Source organism: Manis javanica, chromosome 4, assembly GCF_040802235.1.
Source record: "Manis javanica isolate MJ-LG chromosome 4, MJ_LKY, whole genome shotgun sequence".
Classification (NCBI taxonomy): Eukaryota; Metazoa; Chordata; class Mammalia; order Pholidota; family Manidae; genus Manis; species Manis javanica.
The window spans coordinates 132,646,495-132,667,705 of record NC_133159.1 but is presented as its reverse complement, the minus strand read 5'-3'; the positions used below and the strand labels follow the sequence as shown (position 1 = coordinate 132,667,705).

At 45.1% G+C, this 21,211-nt stretch overlaps 1 protein-coding gene across 1 annotated transcript in view; it reads right to left on the bottom strand.

The window, feature by feature from the left end:
• Positions 1-21,211, bottom strand: part of TRPV1 (transient receptor potential cation channel subfamily V member 1) — a 30,398-nt gene continuing 9,187 nt past the window's right edge. Inside the window, exons 8-16 of the mRNA XM_017653148.3 lie at positions 20,246-20,404; positions 19,028-19,123; positions 17,788-17,858; positions 11,544-11,709; positions 11,052-11,118; positions 8,668-8,987; positions 7,087-7,214; positions 6,410-6,525; positions 1-959 (exon numbers count right to left, since the gene is read on the bottom strand). Coding sequence (XP_017508637.1) covers positions 790-959; positions 6,410-6,525; positions 7,087-7,214; positions 8,668-8,987; positions 11,052-11,118; positions 11,544-11,709; positions 17,788-17,858; positions 19,028-19,123; positions 20,246-20,404 — 1,293 coding nt within the window. The 3' untranslated portion in view covers positions 1-789. The remainder of the gene's footprint in view (positions 960-6,409; positions 6,526-7,086; positions 7,215-8,667; positions 8,988-11,051; positions 11,119-11,543; positions 11,710-17,787; positions 17,859-19,027; positions 19,124-20,245; positions 20,405-21,211) is intronic.

The window sequence follows — 21,211 nt, the reverse complement described above, 5'->3', positions numbered from 1 at the left end:
TATTTACTTATTTATTTATTTAGCTGATGAATTGACAGGATGGATGGAGGTGGAAGTGTGTACCTCTATAGGGGAGCAAGACTAAGGTCACTACAAATGAAAGGTCACTTGAAAGATTCTTGCCATGTGGCTTTGGGATGTAGGTTTTGTACTTTATCTGAACGGCAATAGAGCTAATATTTTTGGAACTGTGAGTTGTCACCTGGAATGATGAAGTCACTCTGGGAAAACTGGATTCTGGCAGAGCTGGGCATGGGACCAGCTTAGTCTACTTTATCTGAGGAGTAGATGACATCACCCCCCAGACCACTCTGAACAGGGGGGATATTAAGCACAACAGAGAAGAAAGTCTTCAGCATTTTACATCAAAGGAAGTATTTTGTTTTAAAAGGTGTTTTCTTAGGCCTCATTTACTTTTATTCCCAGGAATAAAAGTAGAAAATTTATATAAATTAGAAATAAAATAAAATAGAAATAAATAGGGGCATTGCATATGTCCACAGAGAGATTTGTCATTCACAATACTTAATAGTCAGTAAAAACGTGAAAGCAAAACCCTATTCCTGTTAGGAGAGTCAATCGGGGACAGTGGAGGCCGGATGATCACCTCATTCCATGCACCCAGCTATGCTCCCCACAACTCGCCCAGTGCAGTCTAGGAAAGTGTCTGGGCAGGTGCAGACCAGGCCAGGCTGCTGAGAGCACCCTGGGGGGATCCCTGCACAGTCCCCTGGCAGCAGTGGGGTATCCTAAAGCCCAACAGCATTGAGAGCAGCCTGTGGGGGTCCCTTACTTCTCCCCTAACACAGCAGGGTCCTTGAAGTTGTCAGCATCTTCCGGCTTGAGGGACCCTGCAAAGTGCCTCAGGTGAGCTTCCTCGGACTGGGTAGTATGCCTTTCTCGAGTACTTGCATCTCTTAAAAGGGGAAGAGCAAAGTTCTTCCAGTTTCTCCCTGAAACTGAAGGATAACTATCATTACTGCCTTGGATGCGGCACAGCGAGAATAAGCACGTGTTTGTTAGCCTTGCCAATCTCCAGCTGAAAGGGGGCCTGATGCCAGTGATCCCCAAAGCATGCGCATTTCTGTTCCCTCATCTGCCAAAGGGGTCTCATCCAGTCTAGGAGCTCCCCAATGCTGCTCCTTCACCCTGACTTGCTTGTGGCCTGATGAGAATCCATCACTTGCCTCTCTAAGCCTCTATTTCCTCCCTGCCCACGTGGGAAGGAGAGCAAGTCTCCACCAAGCAGGGCTGGGATCTGCCCCGTGAGTGGCTCCACACCAGGGCAGCTGTAGAGTGATGAATACCAGCCAGAGATTCAGTACCTGGGGGCCAGGCCTCACCAGGGCAGAGCATACTGGGACCAATGCCACGGGAGCTGTGGTGACACTGGGCCTCAAATGGAGTTCTCATGTGTGGCCTAGAATCCCAGGAAGCTCCCGAGGACCCAGGTGTGACCCCCACGGCCACCTCCAGCCCCCAGACCCCTCAGAGACATGACAGCCAAGAGGGTAAGATATACAGTCCCTCCTTCCACTTGCCAGCGCCTTGGTCAGCCAAGCCCTCTGGTTGGCCACCTTGAGTGTGATGTCTCTTGAGAAGCAGCGTACATTCATACCACCCATCCTCAGGCCACAGTTCAGTCCCCGGGGCTAGTATTTAACACTGGCCACATCTCAAAGGCATCAGGAATGTGGGAAGCTGGGCCCATCATGACGCTACAGCTGAACTCTCCAGGTCCTACTGTCTCCCCCAGGCCCTCAGGCTGATACTGGCCTGTCCCCCAACCACAGGCAGATGCCAAGCACCAACTGCTGAAGGAGAATCCCTCAGGAAACCTAGCATAAATGCCAGGCTCCATGGGGAGACAGGCCAGGTGCTCATGGGGTCACCATCTTCTGTCTGGCTGGGTGGTGGCAGTGCCTGGCCTCAGAGATTGTGGCCCAGCTCCAGCTCCAGGGCCCTCAAAGGAGGTATGGGGTTCCCAGTGCCCACTTGCCCCAGTCCTGATGCCAAGGCCCCCTCATGTGCTTTCCCTAGCTCACTTCCTCCCCTGGCCTTTCTCTCATGCATGCTCTCACCCCTTCCCAACCACACAAACTATGGATATAGGGGAGTTCCTTGTTATCTGAATTACCTAACTATTCATTACTGGAGTTTCCACTGTTACAGAGTTGTATATGAAAGCAAAATGCTCAGCAAACGTTCCCTAATTAATTATAAGTGTGAAATTAGGAAACCTGTAACCTTCTCTTATCCCTACCCCAAGTAACATGAATACAGGTTGCCACTAGGTTAATGTCTTTATTAATATCACAGTGAATGTGCAGTGTTGTAAAGCACTCACAATGTCATGCAAACAATGCAAGTCAACTGCAAAGTGAAACAGAAACCTTGTAAAAGATGTGGGGCTTCGTGAAATCAGTAAGTGATGGGAAACTGCTCAAATCACATGCAAGGCCATCTTTGAATGGCTCTGTGGCAAAGGCAGACCAGTCAACAATTGAAGAATAATTAATAAGTAGTATGACGTGATACAGGGAGCACTTCTAATTACAGGATTGTCAGAGGCTCCTGGGAAAACTGGTGAAGCCCTTGAGTAGCTTTCCAAAAGCAAACCTCTTGATAAAACAAATTTCTACTTCCAGCTCTGATGGTATATTAATACTGGGCTAGCCATCCTGCTGTAAAAAACCATAAAACCAAGTAAAATACAGGTACAAATGTTTTCAGGCATAGGACAACAGACTGAAACACTGCAATTCCTGAGAGAAGTGAAATTCACAAGGTCAGCCCCATGATTGCCAATATTTTGTTTAGGGACAGTCTCTCTCACTACAGTGCAGTAAGCTGGAGTCCAAGCACAGCATGCAAGTGTCTCTGAGCTAAGGAAGAAGAGATCAGAGTTCTGGGCAGCTGAAGCAGCTAGGCTCTCTGGGGCAGGGCCCAGGAGAAAAGGAAGAAGTTAGTTGTTGGGGTGGAGGTCCAGAAGTCTTTGGAGTGGGGTCCCCCCAAGTCCTTGCCTGAAAGCTGAGCTACCCTCGAACAGAGTGAGAGTGCATGAAGCTTAACACAAAGTGGCCACAATGGGTTTGAAAGTGGGACAGTGAGCTGTACTGAGGGATACTAGAGGTCCAGCTGAGCCAAGTGGAATGACTTCCTTAACACCCTTTTTCTACTCTGAGGATCAAGATAAAAATACTAAAAATGCCCTATATACCCTACATGCGCTAGAGTAAGGTATGCTCAAGAACCACCCTAACAAAATCTAAGCCTAAAACCAAGCCCTGGTAAGATCCTCATCTTGAGGTTGAGTCCTACAAGTTTAATGGGATTGGCAAATACCTTGGCATTTCCACAGATCTACCACAATAAAGGTTAAAACTAAGCCTATACAAGTTCAAGGTGATTCATCAGTAACTGAACTGCCAACTAGAACAGAAATTCAATCCAGAGTCTCTACAACATATTACCCACAATGCCCAGTATGCAGTTAAAGTTACTAGATATGCTAACAAACAGGGAAATAAGACACAAAGTTGTGGGAGGTGGGGGCGGGGAATAGTCAACAGAAACCCAAGATGGCCCAGATGTTAGATTTAGCAGACTTAGCAGGCAAGAATTTAAAGTAATCATCATAAATATGTTCAAAGACCAAAACAAAATATGGTCTTAAAGATGGAACAGCTACGGAATCTCAGGAGAGAAATAGAAACTATAAAATATAACCAAAGAGAAATTCTAAAATTGAATAGCACAGTACTTGAAACATAACAAGCACTGAATGGGCTTAATAGCAGTTTTGAGATGGGTGAGGTAAGGGTCAGTGAACTTGAAGACAGATCACTAGAAATTATCAAAGTTGAGAAACAGAAAAATTTGAAGAAAAATGAGCAAAGTCCCAGAAACCTATGGGAAAATATCAAGTGGTCTCACACACATATCACTAAAGTCCCAAAAGGAGAACATAGGGAGAATGAGGCAAAATATATATAGTTTACCAATCTGATGAAACATGTTGATGTACAGATCTAAGAATCTCAGTAAACCCCAAATGGGATAAAACCAAAAAAAAGCCAAACCTAAGCACACTTTAGTCAAAACGCTGAAAACCAAAGATGAAGAGACTATTTTAATAGCAGCTAGAGAAAAAGACAAATTACATAGAGCAGAACAATGCAAATGACAGGTGAGTTTTTACCAGAAACAAGGGGGCTAGGAGAAGTAGAGAAATATAGTCAAAGTGTTAGCTTTCTTTTTTAAAGAAAAGAAATCTGTTAATCCGGAATTCTATATCCAGTGAAAATATCCTTCAAACATGAGGATGAAATTGACATTTTCAGGTAAACAAAAGCTGCTAAAAAACTATTCCTTAGTGACAGAAATTGGACATTGTTACCTGGGAAGGGGACGGTGGAACTGACCACAGAGAAGCATAAGGGTTTCAGTCTGTTGTCCCTCTGGCATGATGGAAATGTTCTGTATCTTGAGTGGGGTCCTGGTTGTCTGAGTGTATATTTGCTGAAACTTACCAAACCATATGTTTAAAATGTGTGCACTTTATTGTATATAAATTATATATCGATAAAATTGATTGTTTAAAGTTTATGAAATATTAAGGAGTTTCTCCCTGAAGCAATATCAGATATGAAAGAACCAATGTTGTCAGAACTCTGGGAAACAGTCCAAGGTTTACAGCAACTAAGCAACTCTGACTCAAGAAAAAGGCAACTTGAAAATGGTAAGGAACTAAAGCTATGAAACTTCTAGAAAAAAACACAGGGGAAAATCTTCATAAAACCAGATTTGGCAATGATTCTTGGGTATGACATCAAAAGCACAGGCAACAAAAGAAAAGAGTAGATAAATCAGGCTTCATCAAAATCATAGCTTTTGTACATCAAAGGACAATGCATGGAATAGGAGAAAATAGTGGAAAATCATGCATCTGATAAAGGATTAATATCCAGAATATACAATGAACTCCTATAATGCAACAACAAATTTTAAAATAAGTTAAGGGCTTGAACAAGCATTTCTCCAAAGAACATAAATGGCAAATAAGCATGTGAAAAGATGTCTAAATCATTAGTCAACAGGGAAATGCAAATCAAAACCACAATGAGATACTACTTCATATCCATTAGAATGGCTATAATAATAGAAAAAAAAACAATAGAAAAATAAGTGTTGGTGACCATGTGGAATCCTCATACATTGCTGGGAATGTACAGGTATGCAGCTGCCTTGGGAAACAGTCTGGCTTCCTCAGAAAGTTAAACACAGAGTTACCACGTGACCCAGCAATTTCACTTCTACCCAAAAGAATTGAAAGCAACAGCATCTTGCACACCAGTGTTCAGAGCATTATTACCAATAGGCAAAAAAGGTGACAGCAATCCTAACATCAATCAACAGAGAGACGAATAAATAAAACATGGCATGGACATACACTGGAATATACTGAGCCGGACACCGGAAGACAAATATCATTGGACTCCACTTATATGAGGTTCCTAGAGGATGCAAATTCACAGAAATGAAGAGTAGAATAGAGGTTGTCAGGGGCTAGGAGGAAGGGAAATTGGGAGTAATTGTTCAATGGGGGCAGAGTTTCTGTTTGGAATAATGAAAACATTTTGGAAATAGTAGTGAAAGTTGCACTTCGTTGTGGATATGATTAGCACCACCAAACTATACACTTTTAAAAATGGTTAAAATGGCAAATTTTATGTTATATATATTTTACAATTGTTTTTACAATTTACAACTTATAATTGTTTACAATTTTTTAAAAACAAAAGATTGGTGCAGGGTTGTAATTATAACTCAAAATGTGTTCAGTGTAAAGTAGATTTGCCTCATTTTTAAGCACATGTCCTCAGACCTTTAATTTAATGTCTACTGTTAAATGTTTACCATTAACTGTTAAAGGACTTTCTTTCTGGTAATGATTTTCCAGCTTTTCTGCTCAATTTATACCCTTTACTCTTCCCATTAATCTTCCCCTGCATGCTTGAATGTACACAAGGTGAGTGCCCACATGTCCCTCTTCGTGTCTGAGCCTCACAGAGCTGGGTGCAGACACCGGATGTGAGGAACAGGGCAGGGGAGACAGGGCGGCCCACAGGGAGGCTAGCTGTCCCAGGTGACTGGAATGGGCTCAGCGGCTGCTCTGAGGCACTGGCAGAGCTGGCAAGCATGGGCACGTGGAGCAGTCAGCTGTGCAGGAGTGCATGAGGGCACACAGGAGCTGGTGACTGAGCGTGTGGGGACGGTTGACACTAGGGCTGTTCCAGAGCTCAGGCTGTGGGGTGAGGAAGGCCTGCAAGGAGCAGGGGACCCTAAGGTTTCACCTGCCCAACATCAGGCTGCCTCCATGCCACAGACCCCTCCCCAGACACCTCACCTCTGCCTGACCGCAGCGAGAAGCTCAGGGTGCGCTTGACACCCTCGCAGTTTCCAGGGTCTTCATTGATGATGCCCACGTTGGTGTTCCAGGTGGTCCAGTTGACCTCATCCACCCTGAAGGGAAGGCAGACAAGGGAGCAGGACGCTGGCAGCCTGAGAGCCACGCCCAGCTTCCCAGATTGAGGGCTTGGCCCCAAAGGCCAATTCTAAGAAGCCCCCAGACCAGGACAGGGAGACAAAGCTGGTAGGGGGAGGGTGGGCCGGGCCTGCTACTTGGACACCACCCTTGAAAATGTGCCCTCTGAGCACACCATGGGACCCAGGGACTTTGAATATTGGATACCTAGTTCTAAACCTGATCACTAGATGACCCATTCTGGACACCTTATTTTCCAGTGGGTCCCCTATGCCCACAGCCAAGTCCTGGGTCAGCCCCTGTACCTATAACTGACACCAAGAGGCCCTGAGGCAGGCCTCTGTACCCACAGCTGCCTCCATGTGGGTTCCCTATGCCCACACTATGCTCTGGAATGGCCCCTTTCCTATAGCCAGCTCCAGGTGAGTCCCATGCTCATGGCGAGCTCTGAGGCAGGCCTCTGTACCCACAGCTGGTGCCAGGTGAGTCCTTGATAGCCATAGCCGAGCCTCAAGCTTTGATTCCCGCCTGGTCATTACCTAAAACACCACCTGTAGTCGTCCTTGCCGTCAGGTGTGTACCCCACCTGCAACAGCTTGCCCGAGCGAAAGGCCTTCCTCATACACTTAAGGAAGCTCTTCTCCGTATCCAAAATGGTGATGGCTCTCTGCAGGAAGACACAAAGGGTGGAGGGGCAGAGGGCTCATCCAGGGTCTGCCTCTGGCTACCTGGCTGCCAAGATCAGCCTCCCCAAGGTCTCCTCCAGCCCCAGGGCTTCCAACTTTGACCTACAGTGCCCACTACACCAGGCTTGTTTCTGCAGCCCAGTGGGTGCCCACTGCATGGGAGGAGCTCAATGCATCTGGCCCAGACTTGCCCAGGCACTGCTGGTGCCAGCCGGTTCTGGGCAAGGCAGCCCATGAGTGACGTGGAGTGCCCAACCCCAAACATCTCTCTGTGGAGCTCACAAAGGGGCCACAGAGTGGAGTGGTTAAGAGCAGGGCTTTGGGAGTGAGACTGTCTGGGTTGAATCTGGCTGTGCTACTTAATACAGATGGTCCCCTACTTAGGATCGTGCAACTTAATATTTTTCAACTTTATGACAGTGTGAAAGCAATATACATTCAGTAGAAACTGTACTTCAAATTTTGAATTTTTATCTTTTCCTGAGCTGGCAACATGCAGTACAATCTTCTCTCTCATGATACTGGGCAGAGCAGCGAGCCACAGCTTCCAGTCAGCCACACGATCACATGGGTCACAACCAGTGCACCACCAGTCTGTACCCAAACAGCATTCTGTTTTTCTCTTTCAGTCCAGTATTCAATAAACTACATGAGATATTCAATACTTCATTATAAAATAGGCTTCGGGTTAGATGACTTTGCCCAACCATAGGCTAACCTACATGTCCTGAGCATGTTTAAGGTGAGCTAGGCTATGATGTTCAGCAGATTAAGTGTATTATATGCAATGTCAACTTAATGATGTTTTCAGCTTATGGTGGTTTATCAGAACATAAGTCATCATAAGTCAAGGAAGATCTAAGTTACCTTAGACACAGATACCTAACTTCTCTATGCTTCAGTGTCTTCATCCAAAAATGGGGAGAATCAAGTGCCCACTGATAGCACTGTTGGAAGGATTACATGACAGCATGGGAGACACTTAGAAGACTACTTGGCTTAGAGGCAGTGCTACCTGATAAGAATGATACCTTTATTATTAGTGGGGAAGGTACATGTGGATCAAGTGGCTCAAAAATGCAGCTGTCGCGGCTGGCCCCATGTCAGCTTCTCCCCGAGTCTGGTCTCTGGTCCCACTCTTGACCTAGTTTCGCTGAAGTGGGCACCCCCTGGAGCTGAGCCCTCTCACAACCAGCCCACAGTAAACACAGTGTCTGTGAACACCAGCTGACGATGTGTGGTGGGGAAACCCTGCAGGCGGGGCCAGAAGAGAGTCAGCTGAGGGAGATGCTGCTGCTTGATCCCCAGAGCCTGGCTGTTCTTTCTGCTCCCTCCTCAAACCCTGCAGGGGCTCACGCGTCCAACTGTGTTCATTCAGCAGCAGGCAGAGCAGCCAACACCCTCCTGCTGTGCGCTCCCCACCAACCGACCCACCTGTAGCTTCCAGATGTTCTTGCTCTCCTGCGCAATCTTGTTGACAGTCTCACCCATGAGGGCGATGAGCATGTTGAGCAGGAGAATGTAGGTGAGAATCACGTAGGCCAGCAGCAGGATGATGAAGACAGCCTTGAAGTCATAGTTCTCGGTGAACTCCAGGTCACCCATACCGATAGTGAACTTGAACAGCTCCAGACACGTGGAGTACAGGCTGTTGTAGGAACTGTCTGGTGGCCGGCAGCCAGGCCATCGCCACCTATGTGATGGGGGCTCAGCCACAGAGTTATTCTTCCCATCCTCAATCAGTGTCACCACCGCTACAGGCATGGAGAGGGAGGGGTGCAGCTGGGTGGAAGCCAGGACCCCAGAACCCCCAACATACTACCCCTACCCCAGGATGAGTCTCCAGCAGGAATACTGCTTGGCCAGAAGCACTTTTGTGTAAATTTTTTAAAGCATCCCCTTCTTTACAACTATCAGAAAACTGTCGTAATATACTGTTTTGTTACAATAAGAACTTTAGCGTCACCCACTAGGAAAAACATGTTAAAATAAATATATATGTACCATGTGATTACAGCCACCTTCATGCAGTGCACAACCTGCCTAATTGTACATGTCAGCCCTGGATCCACGGTCACTTTCTCAGTCATTCCCTGTCTGCCTGTCTCCTTTAGAGGGTGGCCCAGAACAAGCCTATTCCAGAACCATGGTGGCCAAGCAGTTCAGAGCACAAAGGCCTCCTGCAGCGTTCTGCATTCTGCAGCAGTTGAGCTCCATGCTAACTGCATACCTGGCATCTACTAACCCACTTGGCCTGACCCCTTCCTGTGGCTCCTAATAAGCAGGGCCTTCAGACCAGCTGCCAGAGCCCACACTGATCTCTAGGAACCAAAGCTCCCGATCCAAAGCTGCCCATAAGTCCCAGGCAGAGATTCTAAAATAGGTTGTGAGGTGGGGGAGGGGAGGGTATACCACGTGAAGCATGTAACTGCAGGACTCAGATGAGGATTAAAGTACATCCAGATGCTCAAAAAACCATGTCAAGAGCACAGGACCCAGCTTGAAGTGGCTCCCAGCTACAATTTCTCAGACAATGTGATTACCGAAATAAATATTAAGAAATTGTAGTCATTTAGCAAAATGAGAATCCATGAGCAAGAAAAATCTATGAGGCCATACTGATGCCAATCAATAAATGTGGGAGAATAGAAAGCTCTTCCTTACAATAAAGTGTCCTGAAATAAATGTAGAAGGAATGGTAGAGTTAGAAAATCATCATTTGGCAACCATTAGAATTAGGTGATTCAGGTGAGAATCATCAGGGGATGCTAGAACTGCTGGATGAAAGTTGAATGAGAAATAGGATATTCATAGTCTCAGAGCATCTCCTCCCAAATGACTTATCAGTTACAGAGGGAAAGATAATAACTTGACATGGAAAAATCTGGCAGACCCACCAAAACCGAGTCATCAGAAGTAACATTACCAGAAACAGGACCAACAATCATGGGACTCCTGATACAATGCACTGAGGAAGACCCACATTACTGCCTTGATATGCTGCCCAACAATGCATAGCTGCATCTAACTGTGAAGAAGGGGCAGAGAGGCCCAAACTGAGAGACACTGTAAAAACTGCCCTTCACTCCTGAAAAATGCTAAGCTCACAAAAGACAAGGGAAGACTGAGGAACCATTCCAGATGGAAGGAAACCAAACGGGCCTAACAACAGAATGTAATGCATGATCTCGGCTTTCCATTTCAGCAAAAGCCATTATTAGACAATTGGTGAAATTTGAATAAGGCTGGTAGATTAGCTAATAGTACCCTACTGAGGTTAATTTCCTGCTTTTGATTATCATACTGTGTTTATGTAAAAGAATGTCCTTGTTTTTAGGAAATACACACTTTATTCCATGGTAAAAGGCTCATCATGTCTGCAACTTACTCTCAGGTTTTTTTAAGTGTGGTGTGGGGGCTGTGTGTGTGAAGCAGGGAGGGAAAATGATTTTTTAAATGTGATAACATTTTGGGAACTTGGGGGAAAAGCATGAAGAGGTTATTTTATTTTTTTATTTTTGCAAATTTTCTGAAAATCTGAACTAAGGTCAAATTTAAAAGGCATTTTTCAAAAACTGAGCCAAAATGCAGCTATACCACAGGAAAGCAGCACTTTGGACCTCTAAAATTACTGAAAACGTTTCATGGGCCACCTTTCCAGGTCTCCTGCTCACTTTCTCATGTCCTTTGTCCAGCCACCCTATCACCTGCAGACACAGGCCCCAGAAGGCCACCCCCCACCAGCCCCTGCAGAGTCCTCAGATGGTGGAGGTGAGCAGGAGCCCTGCCCCGCTACCAGCCCTGACCAAACCTGTTACCTGTGGAGAACCCGAACAAGAAAACCAGGTAGACGAACATGAAGCGACACAGGTCTCTCAGGATCATCTGCAGGAGAGAGCAAGCCTGTCAGAGCCAGGTCCAGGAAGGCGGCGCCCGCAGACAGGCCAGGGCTGAGTCGGCCTGGGGGTTCCTCTCGAGTCCGAGGAGAACCAGAGGACATGCAGGAGGGCTGGGTTTTGTGGTTTTCAGCTCCAGTGTCAGGAAGGAATCATCTACAGCTCCCCCCATGGCCTCTGTTCTGGTGGGAGGCAAGCCCTGGTATACATGGGGGTTAAATTTCAGTCAAGTCCCCAAACCTTAGTCAAGGCCAGATTGCCTAATTCTTGAGGAATTAGCTGGGAAAGTGGGTCCTGAGCTAAACCAACACTTCGCCAGACAGTACAAAGGAAGACAAAGTTTGTAGGGCCACATCCCATATTCCTATGAGACAAAGGGGCTCTGTGGAGAACCCGCTGGGTACTGGAACCCACCTTCTCAATCATGACAGCATAGATGCCCATCTGCTGGAAGCCGCGGGTATAGTACAGCATGTTGGTCCAGCCCATGGCCAGGGAGAACACCATGGAGGCCACATACTCCTTGCGATGGCAGAAGTACAGCATCACAGACCCCAGCATGAACAGCGACTGCACAAAACTGGGGGAAGAGACCACCCTTTAAGTTCACTGGGAGGAAGCATTGTGCACCCCCACAGACAGGAAGACCCCAGCTGCCTGAGTCTCTCCACAAGGCTCAGACCTTAGCTGTGGGGGAGCAAAGGCAGGCTGTTCTTTCTGCTTAGCCCATGATTCTCAGTGGGAGCAATATCACCTCCAAGGGGCCAAAAGTTGGCTGGATGGGAGGGGGTGTGCAAACTTCATTCTCTTTACATTTAAAGCACATACATAAATACAGTATATAAACAGCTAGATAGTATATTTGTGGTATTAGATTTCATGGAAAGAGCAATTAGGAAAAAAGTGTCTAAAAGGGCTGAGAGACTCTGCTTTAGTCCCAACAATTTCCCTGCCCATTCCCTGGGACCACCAGCCTCACTGGACAGCAGAGAACCTAGTCCCGTGAGGCGGGACCATCCATGCTCTCCTGAAAAACTATCGGTAGAGTCTGCTGGTCACACCCTCAATCTCAGAAGCAGCCAGGGAAGGTATCCCTCAGCTCCTTAGTCTGGCTGGGGCATGCACAAGGAGGAGCCATGGACAGGGTGGAGGACATCTGGACAATCTAATGACAGAGACTGCTCTGTGGTCCCTTCGCTACTTATTCAGCCCAGGTCTCCTTTCCCATCATGGCTTCTTCCCAAAAGCTGTTAATGCTGCAGGCTGCATTCACCTCACCCCCCATTTCTGCAAGAGAACCCAGCAAAAAGTTGTACTGCGTGATGTGGGTCTACTGAACACTGTTGTCAATGAACTGGCTCATTGACTGAAATCCTGCTGCAAAGAAAACGATTCCTCTGCACTTGCAGAACATTAACTAAAATAAGAACTGATGCCACTTGAAATAGGTAAAAGGTTGTGTCAGGTGGCAAACGAAGCCCCCACACATGAATCTTGGAAACTGGGCAGCAGTGGACAGATGACTTAGCAGACCATGAGAGCCAAAGGCAAATCCCCAGAGGGGAAAAGAGAACCAGTTCTTTTAATCAAGGAGTCTCAAAAGGCCTAGGAACTCTGGAGGGGAGATGAAAAGACCTAAAATAAGGAAGACTGGGGGTGTCATCTGTGAAGAAGATAAACAGAGGGTCTTGGGACCCAGTTTCATCAAGCACCAGGGAAACTACTGGAGTTTTACCAAAAACAGGAAATTGCATGATTTTTACACACTGCACATTACAGAAAGCCCTCTTGTCCACTCAGCTCACAGAAAGCTCCAGCCAGACTTCTTTCCTCTAGGCAGAAGATTGGAAAGATGCTACACACTGGCTTTGGATATTCCCCAATTAATGGTTTATCTAGACCAGCCCATACTGAAGCTCAGAACTGATAAGCCTCATTCACACACTGAGCTTTCAACCAGCTTTTCCATCCCCCAGTCTTAATCATGAGCAAATATCAAAGATTTCCAAATATCCTGTGGATAGCCCTTCACATAGAATGGGAAACCATTTGGAGAAAATGAAAATGATGCAAAAAGAAGAAAAATTTACCAAAAACTATCATAACAGCCTTAGAGAGATAAAATAAAATACAGCATCCATGAAATGAGAATAAATTGCTATAAATAAGGAACAAACAGAATTTTTTTAAAAAGCACTTCAAAATTGAAAACATGACATCAAAAATAATAAACCTAGTAGAAGGGATGGAAATCAAAATTAAGTTGAAACTCCCAGAAAGAAGAGTCAAAGATAAAGAGAGAGAAAAACACAAGAAAGAGAAGTTTAGATCTAGTTCAGGACTAGGTTAGGAGGTTCAACATACAAATTGTAAGAGTTCTGGAAGAGAGAGAAAGAAATAATTCAAGAAAATAGGGAAACACAAAGGATGTAAAGGATATAAATTCCAGATTGAAAGAGCCCATTAAGTGCCTAAAACAATGGATAAAAACAAATCCACATTAAGACACATCACGGAGTTTCAGAACACTAGAAACAAACAGAAGATACTATAGATTCACAAAGAGAAAAACTGAAGTCTTAAAAGAGCATCCGGAATCAGATTAACTTTGGACTTGTCATCTATAATACTGGAAGCAAGGAAACAATGGAGAAATGTCCTCACATTTTTAAAAGAATTTTTTACTCACCTAAATGATCAATCAAGTGTGATGGTATAATGGAAATATTTTCAGACATGCCAGACTTAAAAGAAATGCTACTCCCCCCTTCCCCATTATGCAACTTCTTTCTTTGGTTGAAGACGTCCTCCTCCAAAACAGAGAAGTAAATCAGAAAAGAGGAAGATGCAGGGTTCAGATGAGAGATCCAAATCAGGGGGGAAGAGAATGAGAACCCCACGGCGCTAGGGAAGGGAGGACCCCTCGGGTGTGCACACGGGAAAGACGCAACTCAAGAATCAGGCACGGTGAAAACTGCCATCACTCTGCCCTCGACCTTTGTACCATCTTTTTCACTAGATGAAAACATTGAAAATGTGCTCAGATAAACAAGGTGGGGGGAAATCAAGAAAGAGATGGGCACTCTAACCCAGGAGGAAAGCAATAAGAATTCCAAGGTTGGCATCAAAGAGAAGTCCCAGGATGACAATAAGCAGGCCCAGAGGGCAACCAGCCCCAGTTTGAAAAAGAGGACAGAGCTCCAGGAGGAAATCTCTCAAGAAAAACAAATAAAGGATCTGACCATATAATCTATGGGATTAGTTTCAGGGAAAATTATACTGAAAGGCTTCAGAGACACACAGGAAGAATGAACAATCAGTGCAAGGAAAACTAAACAAGTGAAATCAAGGTAATTATTAAATTCAGGAGAAACAAAAAAGAAAAGAAATAGTGTGGAGTATATTCTGAAGCTCAACTGTGAATTATATTTTCAGACATAAGCATGTAAATACTGAGTAAAACAAAAATTATTACAAACCATATTAGAAGGCTAGAGGAGGAAGCAGAGGGGAAGGCAGCATAAGGATGCTAAACCCTCATCTCCAGGGGTGTGTATGTCAGAAAAAAGAGCTGAAAGGACGGGAAGTGGTTGTCCCTGCAAAGGGGGGTTGCAGGAAATAGGAAGGGCTAGGACAGAGAACTCCTTTGTTGGCTATAAGCTTTTCAGTACTCTTTTCAGTTTTACCCATGTGCATGGGTAGTTCTAAGAACGTAAAAAATTTTTTTAAGTTAACATGTTCACATGGGTCTTCCCAGGAAGAGGATCAAGTTTACTGGCATAACAGTAACTTGCCTCTCTTAGCAAAGCAAATCAGCATTCCTGTTTGAAAGCTCCCTTTGTATCCTGGGTCCTCCAAGGGAACATCCTAAGGTTCTGGCTTATTTTAGGAAGGAAGGACGTTTGCTGTGACATTGCATTGTTTTGTAACTGTTTTTTTGCTTATCTGTCTCCCCCGAAAGCAAAGAATCTCAATCAGATTTTGTACCCCTGCAACTGGGGGGCATTTGGCAATATCTGGAGATATTTTTGATTGTCAAAACTGGACAGGAAAGTGTTACTGACATTCAGTAGAAGACAGGGATGCTGCTAAACATTCCACCATGCACAGGACAGTACCCCACGACAAAAAGTTTTCCAGTCCAAAATGTTCCATAGTGCCAAGTTTGAAAAACCCTACCTTAACGATGGAAAATTCCTTGAAGACAGGAACCCTGTCTACTTCAATTCCAGGGACTATAAACCGCAAGAGCCCATGGAACAGGTCTGTCACTCCCCAGCACCTTGTATGTATCTGCACAGAGTGGACCCAAAGTATTCATTCACCCCACAAATGTTTATCAAGTGCCTTCCATCATTCATTCAAAATGTTTGTGAGGTCCTACTATGTTCCAGACCCAGCCTATGCTAGAGAATGAGTGAGAGCCAACTGCTGTAAACCTCAGGACTGTGCTAAAAGATGTTATCTGCCATTGATGCGTAAGAGTCAACATGTCACTCAACACAAAAAAATAAAAGGCATCCAGATTGGTAAGGAAGAAGTTAAACTGTCACGTTTGCAGATGACATGATATTGTACATAAAAAACCCTAAAAAATCCACTCCCAAACTACTAGAGCTAATGTCTGAATTCAGCAAAGTGGCAGTATCCAAAACTAATACACAGAAATCTGTTGCTTTCCCATACACTAACGATGAACTAACAGAAAGAGAAATCAGGAAAATAATTCCATTCACAGTTGCATCAAAAAGAATAAAATACCTAGGAATAAACCTAACAAAGGAAGAGAAAGACCTATAAACTGAAAACTACAAGACACTCAAGAGAAATTAAAGAAGATACAAATAAATGGAAATACATCCCATGCTCATGGATAGGAAGAATTAATATTGTCAAAACGGCCATCCTGCCTAAAGCAATCTACAGGTTCAATGCAATTCCTATCAAAATACCAACAGCACTCTTCAATGAACTAGAGCAAGTAGTTCTAAAATTCATATGAAAACACAAAAGACCCCAAATAACCAAAGCAATCCTGTGAAGGAAGAATAAAGCTGGGGGATTATGCTCCCCATCTTTAAGCTCTACTACAAAGCCACAGTAATGAAGACAATTTGGTACTGGCACAAGAACAGACCCATAGATCAATGGAACAGAACAGACAACCCAGATATAAACCCAAGCATATATGGTCAACTAATAAGTGATAAAGGAGCCATAAACATACAATGGGGAAATGACAGCCTCTTCAAGAACTGATGTTGGCAAAACTGGACAGCTACATGCAAGAGAATGAAACTGGATTATTGTCTAACCCCATACACCAAAGTAAACTCAAAATGGATCAAAGACCTGAATGTAAGTCATGAAACCATAAAACTCTAGAAGAAAACATAGGCAAAAATCTCCTGAATATAAACATGAGCAACGTTTTCCTTAACACACCTCCTCGAGCAACTTTTTCCTTAACACATCTCCTTGAGCAAAAATGAACAAATGGGACTACATCAAACTAAAAAGCTTCTGTACAGCAAAGGACACCATCAGCAGAACAAAAAGGCACCCTACAGTATGGAAGAATGTATTTGTAAATGACATATCTGACGAGGGGTTAGCATCCAAAATATATAAAGAACTCACACGCCTCCACACCCAAAACGCAGATTAAAACATGGGCAGAGGATATGAACAGACAATCCTCCAAAGAAGAAATTCAGATAGCCAACAGGCGCGTGAAAAGATGCTCCACATTGCTAATTATCAAGGAAATGCAAATTAAAACCACTATGAGATATCACCTCACATCAGTTAGGATGGCTAACATTAAAAAGACTAGGAACAACAAATGCTGGCAAGGATGTGGAGAAAGGGGAACCCTCCTACACTGCTGGTGGGAATGTAAATTAGTTCAACCATTGTGGAAAGCAATATGGAGGTTCCTCAAAAAACTAAAAATAGAAATACCATTTGACCCGGAATTCCACTTCTAGGAATTCACCGAAAGAATACAAGTTCTTAGATTCAAAAAAAATATAGGCACCCCTATGTTTGTCACAACACTATTTACAAGAGTCAAGATACGGAAGCAAACCTAAGTGCCCAGCAGTAAATGAATGGATAAAGAAGAGGTGGTACATATACACAATGGAATATTATTCAGCCATAAGAAAGAAACAAATTCTACCATTTGCAACAACATGGATGGAGCTAGAGGGTATTATGCTCAGTGAAATAAGTCAGGCAGAGAAAGACCAATACTAAATAATTTCCCTCATTTGTAGAGTATAACAATGAAGCAAAACTGAAGGAACAAAACAGCAGCAGACTCACAGACTCCAAGAATGAACTAGCAGTTACCAAAGGGTAGGGGTGGGGGAGGTTGGGTGGGAAGGGAGAGAGAAGGGGATTGAGGGGTATTATGATTGGTACACATGGTGTGGGGGGGATCATGGGGAAGACAGGATAGCATAGAAAAGACATGTAGTGACTGTGGCATCTTACAACACTGATGGACAGTGACTGCAATGGGGTATGGGCAGGGGGGACTCCATAATATGGGTGAATGTAGTAACCACATTGTTTTTCATGTGAAACCTTCGTAAGAGTGTACGTATCAATGATACCTTGATAAAAAAAAAAAAGTTAACATGTCACTTACAAAAGCATCTCACTGTAGCTGTCCACAAACAAGGTCTTCAGTGATGGCCGCCTCTGAAGGAAATACTGAATCTGCGGGTAAATAGAATAAGATCCCAGGAAAGGTTACACAGTGAGAGCCCAGAAGGCTTTCTAATGAGTGCTGCAATGGAACATGCGAGTACATCAAAGCAGAAATGATGAATAGAGTAGAGCCATGCGGGTCAGGCTAAGGGGGTAATATTATGTGACTCAGTTAGGGGATTTTTTTAAAATAGAAAGTGGAATTACAATGTTCCTAGACATAAAGACGGGGAGGACAATCACCAAAATGTTATCTATTGCTGTGCTGGAATGATGGAATTCGGCAGTCTTTTCCTTCTAATTTGCGCTTTTTCCCTAATTTTCTTTAAGAAGTATGCATTACAGTCAAAATTCTTTAATCATCTTCCACTGAAGTAACTCACCAGATTAAGCAGTGTTCCCCACTCTCTGAAAACATTCTGACCAACACCCACAGTGGATGCTGGCAGCAAGGAGGTCAGGACACCCCCACCCTCCTGTCCCTCCCATCCATTCATCCTGTTTGCCGAGAGTACCTTTAGCCCAATGGGCTTGCTACTCCAGCTGTATATTTTATCACAATGTAAACTATGAGTGGGAGAGTAAAGACAGTTGTTGGTGTGAAGTCAGAGTCCAGTGATTTGGAAAGACTCCTTAAAGTTGAGTTACTAATATAAAATACAGTGTAACTTAAATTTAAAAAGATTGGGGGTGGGGGAAGCACACTGATCTCAAAAGTATTTGTATGTGTAACAGTGGTCCCACACTCAAAGAAAAGACTGTTCCTATAAGAAAAATGGCCAAGGAATGTGCATGTATAAATCATCATCAAAAGTTAAACGGCTCCAGTACATGTGTAGATTTCTTTCATTATTCTGAGCTATAACAGACTGTTTTAAGTAATTTAAACTAGTAGTCATGGTCCTGTCACTGAAAAGGCTTCCACTCTACTACTGTAAATTAAATATTACGTTCCACAGAGAGCCGTGACCGTCTCCAACAGGACTGCCCTGGGCCTGTGGGGACACACTGGGCAGACCCCCACCCTCCAGCCATGAGCTGTCATCTTTCATCTTTACCTGCACATCTCTCAGATCCTCAGGCAGGGCCATCAGTGTCCCGCAAATTTAAAAGTGAGGAAGTCTCTTAGCTTTTTGTTTTGGTGATAACGGAAACTCAATGTGGGAAGGAATGCTTACCCCTCGGAAAAAAAAGTAGATTCCCCCTGATACTGAAAGAATCTCTCCAGTGACTCGGAAATAGTCCCCAGCGGTGTTTTCCAGTTGATAGGGAGGCTGCAAAGTGCACAGAAGTTAGTGACTCCATTCATTCATTCATTCAACAAACATTTACCAGGTGCATGCCAAACCCTGTGATTAAGACCCAGTTCCTGTCCAAGAGGCTCAGCCTCCATCAGGAGAGATACACAGATAAAAACAAAGCATTATTATGGGGACACCTACAAGAAAGCTCCTCTGTGGGACCTGATTTCCAAAGTGGCAGCCTCCAGGTGCCAGGCAGAACGTCCTTATGGTGCTATGCTGTCTCCTCGACAACGTCCCAGCCCGGAGCTCCGCTGGGAGGAGAGTGATAGCCCCAGTGGAGGTGCTCTTACACACCAATATCATATGCTTCCTGCTATTCTCACAGCGCATGGGGAATCCCCTGGTCTCCAGACTGTCGAGGCTTCCCATGGCTGTCTCAGCTACCACTTCCTAGGGTGAGTTTCCTTTCAGCCTGCACTGATGTTTTGTAAGCAGTAGTTCACTAGTTTGGCTTATTAGCACATCCCAGTTAGGGATGGTGAGTTCTTAAATATATAAGCAAAGGCAGCAAATTAAGTATTTGGATATTGAATGGAAAGGATATCATGCAGAAACTCAAGGCAGCCCACAGCTTCTGGTAGAGGAAAAAGTCTGGTATTAAGCTGATTTGGTACACAGCCCAGGGCTTGGCACAGAAGAGGTGCTCCAAAGTATATGTCCAGAGAACAAATAAAGAACAAGTGAGTGAACAAAAAGGGGTAGACAAGTGGGATGGCTCAGGGCTTATGCCAGCCTATGACCTGCAGACACCCAACCCAGACGCAGAGGGGAGAGCTGCTTCCAGACCCCTATTTTTTGCATCCTTTCTAACATAGTACTCCTCCTCTGCAACCAGGGATCTTAGCAACCACATGCTCAGCCTCACAGAACCAGAAGGCTAAAGGAGGGGCTGAGGACAGGAGGTGGGTGGCAGACACTAGGACAGCCTGAGAGAGGGAGGACCGAGCACAGGGATACAAGGAGTTCCAGGGAATCCTTCCACCTCTCCAGCGGGCTGGGAAGGAGTTTAGAGCTGGGTCTGGGCCTAGAGTTTTGGGGCCTTATAAGAATGCCCACCCCATCTCTCCCCTTCCCAACTCCAGCAAGCCGCACCAAGCCTTGCACAGGCCTGTGGTAGGCGACCGTCGTGAAGATGATCATATACAAGCAGTAGACGAAGAAGTTGAAGTAGAAGATGCGCTTGACAAATCTATCCCACTTGTCCTGCAGCAGTCGGTTCAGCGGCTCCACCAACAGCATGTCATGGCGATTCTGAAAGCAAAGAGAGGTGAGGCTCACTCCCTGCCGGGAATCGTATGGCTCCCTGCATCAGCCTGAGATGCTCCTGATACCCCGACTCCGCCCAGGACAGGCCATGACCACACCCTTGGCCCAAGTTGCAGCTGAGGGTCACAGATCTAAACCAGCAGGCTCACTGCATGGCCACCCCCGGGCCTCACAGCACCTGTGCGTACAGTGGACAAGGGGTGAAATTGGACAAGTGACACTAGGTGCCCCTGATACTTAAGGGCTCTCAAGTGCTGCCCAACATTCTATGTCCACTATCCCTAATGGGGGGTCCATATGCTTATTATTCCCACAATAATGGGAAGAGGCTGGTACAGGAAGAGCCTGGCATTAGGCTGTTGAGGGAGGGAACTCTGGATCCCTTGTTTCTCACATTTCCAGACTTGGGTTAGGCTGGTTCTCCAGGCAGGAGTGAAATTACCTCAGCATAAGCCTAAAGGCAAGTAGGAAGCTCTGCTATAGGTGGGCCCCATGCCTGGGATACCATCATCACTAGTATGCTTTGGGGCAGAAGTCTCATATCCAAATCTCTTATTAAAGTATCCCCAGGATGGATGAGCCTAAATCAGATCAGCCTAGCCTTTTCAGGCCATGGACCCCAAACCCCAGCCCAAGCTGACTCCTCCGTGAAGGCCCTGTTCAGTGTCTTCCTGAATATCCATGGGGGCAGGAAGTTCCCTGCTGCCTCAAGCAGCTTGTGGAGAAATGTTGCTTGTTGGGAAGATGTATTCTCTGCAATAAAATTGCTCTTCTCTGCCTTCCACCAGTGGT